Here is a 7,500-nt window from a genome sequence, read left to right as displayed (position 1 = left end):
TGGAGAGAGAGAGAGAGAGAGAGAGAGAGAGAGAGAGAGAGATGAACAGACATACTTCCTGCATCAACTCCTGCTGCTGCAAGAAGTGTTGTGAACCAGTCTGCAATGTGGAACAAACTGAACACACACACACACACACACACACACACACACACACACACACACACACACATATATAATTAACCACGCGTTCTATATTTTACCAGGAGGTGTTTCGCAATGTACAACCGATATCGTGTGTATGAACGAAAATATTTATTATCCTGTTTATACATTATAATAAAAAAAATCGATCCTAAATCTTACACATACTGAACCTTTTACATTAAAAAAAATACAGTTACCATTATGCGTGATCAGACATCAAACAAAATTCCAAACTTCCACATAGAAAATTGGTTAATCTATCCCATTGACATTTGTAATCATTAACATGCGTGCAAAGTATATCCAATAGCTGAACAGTCGTACTGGTCAAAATAGATGTCTTCTTGAAGCCTGTGGAAGGTATCTAGTGATGATGGAGTCTCCCGTCGGACCGACGGATGAGTAGGCAGGCAGGCTTATTTGTCGGTGTGTTTCCTCATATGGGAGAAGAGGCCGATTCTGGATGCGCAGCGCTTCCCACAGATGGTGCAATGGAAAACGTCTCCAGAAGTTGAGCCCTGCTTCCTTCGCTCACGCTTCTCCTTAATGGCCAGCGTTCTCTTGTTTTCAAACGTCTTTATACCACTAGAGCACAGCGTCCTCCAGCGAGAGCGGTCAAGGGCATCAGTTTCCCAGGAAGCGATGTCTATGTCACAGGCTTTGATGTTTGTCTTCAAGGTGTCCTTGAAGCGCTTGCAGGGTCTTCCAAGTTCACGGTGGCCTTCCTTCAGCTGGCCATACAAAAGCATCTTCGGGATCCTGCTGTCTGTCATGCGGACAACGTGTCCTGTCCAGCGTAGCTGGCATTGGATCAGCAGGCTTTCAATGCTGGGCAGGCCGCTCCTCTCTAGGACCTGGAGGATGGAGACCCTGTCTTGCCACTTTATGCTGAGGATCTTTCGTAGGCATCTCTGGTGAAACTGCTCAAGTTGTTGAATGTGACGGCGATACGTCGTCCATGTATCACAGCAGTACAACAAGGTGGTCAGCACAACAGCTCTGTAGGTTTTGATCTAGTACGATCGAACTATTGCAGACCTGACGACAGAATATAAGGCTTTTGTCTTTATAGAATCGCATTTGAAACATACGAGGGGTATATGTTTAGCTGGCGTTCATTAACTGACACCACCAGTCCACAGGTTTCACTGCAGACACACCGAGGGTGGTGTTGAGGGAGACAGCTGCCACTCACTCTTCACTGACACGAGGAGTGTTGGCCAGGAGGCCTGGGCTGTACACCAGACTGGGCACTCTGACACCTCCCTCATACAGCGTGGTTTTCCTCTCTCTCAGTGGTTCATTGCTGGCTGCAAAGTGCGTGTCGCCTCCATTCTGCAGGGAAAACGACGATAATTTTGATCGAAATAAGAAATAATCACTGTTGATACTACAATAGCAACAAAAATTATGATAATAAATTCCTTTTTTTTCTTTGAGCTTTGTTTGGGGAATTTCGTTACCTTTTGATATTTACACCAAGGAAGAAAGAGAATGCACAGAGACTGAAAGAGGAAATGAGGCATTGATGATAAACGTAGCAGTGGTGATGACTGTGATTGAAGATGGTGATGGAAGATGGTGACTATAGTGACTTTATATAGTCTTACTTTTTCATCAGATGGAAGTACGTAAGACACATTGATATAATCATGGTGTCTATAATAGAGTGAAACATGACTTTAATCTCTGTGTCCCTTTCGGAGGAAAGACTTTCTGCAAAGGTGTACACTGCTTTATAAAGCAAGGAACAAAAACTCCACGTTTCAAAACATTGGCAATAATTTTAAAAAAATTAAATCATCATACGTAGTGTAGTGACACAGAAATTGACGTATATGCAAAGAAACCCACTGTTGCTCATGTTGTAAACCTAGCCATAGATCTTGTCATACATAAAACTAATGCTGCTATGTGTGAAGACACCGACGCTGCTCTGTGTACAGACACAAACAATGCTCCATGTCAATATGCAAACAATGCTCCATGTCAATATGCAAACAATGCTCTATGTCAATATGCAAACAATGCTCTATGTCAATATGCAAACAATGCTCTATGTCAATATGCAAACAATGCTCTATGTCAATATGCAAACAATGTTCTATGTCCGAACACATTTCATACACTAACAAGCATCTGTATCTATTCACTAACAACTGACCTGTATTCAAACAACAGTAATGTCCAATGTCCACACACTAACAATTCTAAACGTTCAGATACAGCCAAGGCCTTAGGTGGAGGACGTGCAGAAAAGAAAACGGAAAAGACAGAGATCCAGAGGACTGTGGAACAGTGGAGAAGCACTGCCCCCAACTGACGTCAGACTGGAAGACGACAATGGTGTTGTCCAGGACTCCTTCCTCCCGCAGTGTGTCCATCACCTCTCCGATTCCCTCGTCCATCGCCGTCACCATGGCTACACACCAGAGAGAGAGAGAGAGAGAGAGAGAGAGAGAGAGAGAGAGAGAGAGAGAGAGAGAGGGCGATTTAAATATTCTTTCAATATGACATCAGTATGCTACAGGTGCGTGACAAAAGGAGTGAGACAAAGAGGATGACAAAGAGGATGTGATAGGAACGAAGAGAGGGGCAGACAGAGTTTGTGTGTATTTTGAATAAAAAAAGACGGCGCGCGCGCGCACACACACACACACACACACACACACACACATACATACACACACACACACACACACACACACACACACACACACACACACACACACACACACACACACACACACACACGCACGCACACACACACACACACACATACATACATACACACACACACACACACACACATACATACATAGATACATACAAACATACATACATACATACATACATACATACCCAAGTACATCTTTCTGTCCTTGTCGTCTACATCTTTATAAAGGTCCTCATCGAAGTCCGGGGGGTTCTGAGACAGAGTCAGTGTGGCAGTTAACACAGACCTGAGCGGAAGGCATTTCGCTATATGTTTATCTTTTAAAGTTGACGCCAACATCTAGAGATGACTATTTCAGCACTTGACTGTTTCATGACAGAAACAAAGATCCATTTCGTTACAGCTTTCACCTTCGTTGACGTTCTTGATAAAAACAGGTATAAAGGATGCAGAACACACACAGACACACAGAAAGATCTCGACAAAAGCATCAGCCAGTATTATTTCTATATGATGCTTTCATTTATCTACTTATGTTCTCAATCTCTATGCAAAAAAAAGAAGTTTAACAATGGAAAAGTGATGTCATTATTATTTTTTTTACGTCACCTGAAGAGGCCAGTGTGGGGCAGTGTAATGCAGAGCGATGAAGAATGGTGAATCCTTGAACTCCTTGATGATTTCTTGTGCTCTCTCCGTAAAGATGTCCTGCAATCAGATAGATTCAGTATAGTCCCATCCATGGTATGCCTGGTTTGTGAGACCACACCACTTCATATCCTTGTATTTCTTTCTGTATGAGAATACATTGATGTAGATCCGGAAAGAGAAAAAGGTAAATGCCTATCTAAATTCCCTCCGAAGTGCAACACGCTGATCAACACTACACACCATCACTCAAACCCACCGTGGTGTATTCGTCCTCAGGACTGGGGTAAACAGTGGTGTTGGCAAAGAAGTCGTAGATTGTTCCTTCAGCATTGGGATCAACTGCACGAAACATAATATACCAGGTTATTCACACGCGTGGGTGTGCGTGTGGCTAAGTGCATGATTGAACGATGAGGGGGTTAGCTGGCTTGAGATACTTAAACCATGTTATCACTACCACCTGCGTACAAACCTAGCCAAAATCGTCATCACAATAACTGCATAGGCGTCGATTTGAAGATCCAGCACAGTAAGAGAACACTATTTTTTGTGTTATCCTGTATCGAATAGCATCCATCAGCAATGAACAATAAACCCCTAACACATTTCTACACTCGTGTATCTCCTTGATCAAAAGGCTTTTTTTTTTAAATGTATAGTCATAAAATGAGGTGGCCACAGAATAATGATTTCCAGAATTATTGGTGTAATTTACACATTTGTAATCACTGACAGGTCAAGATTCAGTAGAGAAAATTGCTTTCACCAGCTATGTCACGTTGTCTCACACTGTTCTGTCCTTTGACAGTCACTAAAGGAACACAAAAACCCTAAAGGAACACACAATCCCCTAAAGGAACACAACAAACCCTAAAGGAACACAAAACCCTAAAGGAACACAAAGGAACACACAAACCCTAAAGGAACACAACGAACCCTAAAGGAACACAAGAAACCCTAAAGGGAACACAAACTCTAAAGGAACACAAACCCTAAAGGAACACAACAAACCCTGACCCCTAAAGGAACACACAAACCCTAAAGGAACACAACAAATCCTAAACCCTAAAGGAACACACAAACCCTAAAGGAACACAACAAATCCTAAACCCTAAAGGAACACACAAACCCTAAAGGAACACACAAACCCTAAAGGAACACAAGAAACCCTAAAGGGAACACAAACTCTAAAGGAATACAAACCCTAAAGGAACACAACAAACCCTGACCCCTAAAGGAACACACAAACCCTAAAGGAACACAACAAATCCTAAACCCTAAAGGAACACACAAACCCTAAAGGAACACAACAAATCCTAAACCCTAAAGGAACACACAAACCCTAAAGGAACACAACAAATCCTAAAAGAACACAACAAACCCTAAAGGAACACACAAACCCTAAAGGAACACAACAAACCCTAAAGGAACACACAAACCCTAAAGGAACACAACAAATCCTAAAGGAACACAACAAACCCTAAAGGAACACAGAAACCCTAAAGGAACACAAATACTAAAGGAACACAACAAACCCTAAAAGAACACAACAAACCCTAAAGGAACACACAAACCCTAAAGGAACACAACAAACCCTAAAGGAACACAAACCCTAACGGAACACAACAAACCCTAAAGGAACACACAAACCCTAAAGGAACACAACAAACCCTAAAGGAACACACAAACCCTAAAGGAACACACAAACCCTAAAGGAACACACAAACCCTAAAGGAACACAACAAATTCTAAGGAACACACAAACCCTAAAGGAACACAACAAACCCTAAAGGAACACAACAAACCCTAAAGAAACACACAAACCCTAAAGGAACACAACAAACCCTAAAGGAACACAACAAACCCTAAAGGAACACAACAAACCCTAAAGAAACACAACAAACCCTAAAGGAACACACAAACCCTAAAGGAACACAACAAACCCTAAAGAAACACACAAACCCTAAAGGAACACAACAAACTCTAAAGGAACACAACAAACCCTAAAGGAACACAACAAACCCTAAAGGAACACAGAAACCCTAAAGGAACACAAATACTAAAGGAACACAACAAACCCTAAAAGAACACAACAAACCCTAAAGGAACACACAAACCCTAACGGAACACAACAAACCCTAAAGGAACACACAAACCCTAAAGGAACACAACAAACCCTAAAGGAACACACAAACCCTAAAGGAACAAACAAACCCTAAAGGAACACAACAAACCCTAAGGAACACACAAACCCTAAAGGAACACAACAAACCCTAAAGAAACACAAACCCTAAAGGAACACAACAAACCCTAAAGAAACACACAAACCCTAAAGGAACACAACAAACCCTAAAGGAACACAACAAACCCTAAAGGAACACAGAAACCCTAAAGAAACACAAACCCTAAAGGAACACAACAAACCCTAAAGGAACACACAAACCCTAAAGGAACACAACAAACCCTAAAGGAACACACAAACCCTAAAGGAACACAACAAACTCTAAAGGAACACACAAACCCTAAAGGAACACACAAACCCTAAAGGAACACAACAAACCCTAAAGGAACACACAAACCCTAAAGGAACACAACAAACTCTAAAGGAACACACAAACCCTAAAGGAACACACAAACCCTAAAGGAACAAAACAAACCCTAAAGGAACACACAAACCCTAAAGGAACACAACAAACTCTAAAGGAACACAGAAACCCTAAAGAAACACAAACCCTAAAGGAACACAGAAACCCTAAAGAAACACAAACCCTAAAGGAACACAGAAACCCTAAAGAAACACAAACCCTAAAGGAACACAACAAACCTTAAAGGAACACACAAACCCCAAAGGAACACACAAACCCTAAGGGAACGCAACAAACCCTAAAGGAACACAACAAACCTTAAAGGAACAAAACAAACCCTAAAGGAACACAACAAACCCTAAAGGAACACACAAACCCTAAAGGAACACAACAAACCCTAAAGAAACACAAACCCTAAAGGAACACAGAAACCCTAAAGAAACACAAACCCTAAAGGAACACAACAAACCCTAAAGGAACACAACAAACCCTAAAGGAACACAAACACTAAAGGAACACAACAAACCCTAAAGAAACACACAAACCCTAAAGGAACACAACAAACCCTAAAGGAACGCAAACCCTAAAGGAACACAACAAACCCTAAAGGAACACAACAAACCCTAAAGGAACACAACAAACCCTAAAGGAACACACAAGTTCTTCAAAACATTACTGTCTTCAAAACGATGAATCATTTCCTCGGAAAACCCGTTCGTGGCACAACAACTCACATTCAAGTAAAGCATTACCACCATGGTCTCATATCATACACGCGTTACACGTTAAAAAAGAAAAAAAAAAAAAAAAAAACTCAAGAAAAAAGAGTGGTTTCGACAGTCATTTTGTTAAATCAATTTCATTACCACCACCACCACCCTCCCATATTACTTCCTTAACACCCCCCACTCTCTCTCTCTCTCTCTCTCTCTCTCTCTCTCTCTCTCTCTCTCTCTTGTTGGGATACTCACAATCTTCGTGGCTGGCGATTGCTGAAACAAAAAGAGGTCCCGTAAAAAAAACAACAACAAAGAGAACAGTTCTAATATCTAAGCATTGTACAAAAGAATATAGAGAGAATTCTATTCCTTATCGTCTAGTTGGTTTGATCATTACATAGAAATGTCTATAACTACGTTTTAACAATATTCAAGGGAAAATGTTGATTTGGTTCTCATACATGTGAATATCTCAGTATCAATGGAACGATTTTCATTGGTTCTCATGATATAAATGTAACGAGGATACATACTGCACACACACACACACACACACACACACACACACACACACACACACACACACACACACACACACACACACGCACGCACACACACATGAACCTCATACCCATGATCTTTTTGGTGTAGTAATCATTGTAACCATTGTAGAGCCCCAGGAAGGTATCGAACCCTCGACCAGTTGGCGTCACATCTCGTC

At 41.4% G+C, this 7,500-nt stretch overlaps 1 protein-coding gene across 1 annotated transcript in view; it reads right to left on the bottom strand.

The window, feature by feature from the left end:
• LOC143297264 (arylsulfatase I-like) overlaps positions 1-7,494 on the bottom strand; it is an 11,104-nt gene extending 3,610 nt beyond the window's left edge. The window contains exons 1-8 of the mRNA XM_076609509.1: positions 7,411-7,494; positions 7,032-7,052; positions 3,732-3,814; positions 3,434-3,532; positions 3,010-3,076; positions 2,472-2,569; positions 1,343-1,482; positions 56-117 (exon numbers count right to left, since the gene is read on the bottom strand). Coding sequence (XP_076465624.1) covers positions 56-117; positions 1,343-1,482; positions 2,472-2,569; positions 3,010-3,076; positions 3,434-3,532; positions 3,732-3,814; positions 7,032-7,052; positions 7,411-7,414 — 574 coding nt within the window. The 5' untranslated portion in view covers positions 7,415-7,494. The remainder of the gene's footprint in view (positions 1-55; positions 118-1,342; positions 1,483-2,471; positions 2,570-3,009; positions 3,077-3,433; positions 3,533-3,731; positions 3,815-7,031; positions 7,053-7,410) is intronic.
• Positions 7,495-7,500: the final 6 nt, after the last annotated feature.

The sequence above is a fragment of the Babylonia areolata genome, chromosome 22 (assembly GCF_041734735.1).
Source record: "Babylonia areolata isolate BAREFJ2019XMU chromosome 22, ASM4173473v1, whole genome shotgun sequence".
Classification (NCBI taxonomy): domain Eukaryota; kingdom Metazoa; phylum Mollusca; class Gastropoda; order Neogastropoda; family Buccinidae; genus Babylonia; species Babylonia areolata.
This window is presented reverse-complemented; position numbering and strand designations above follow the sequence as displayed.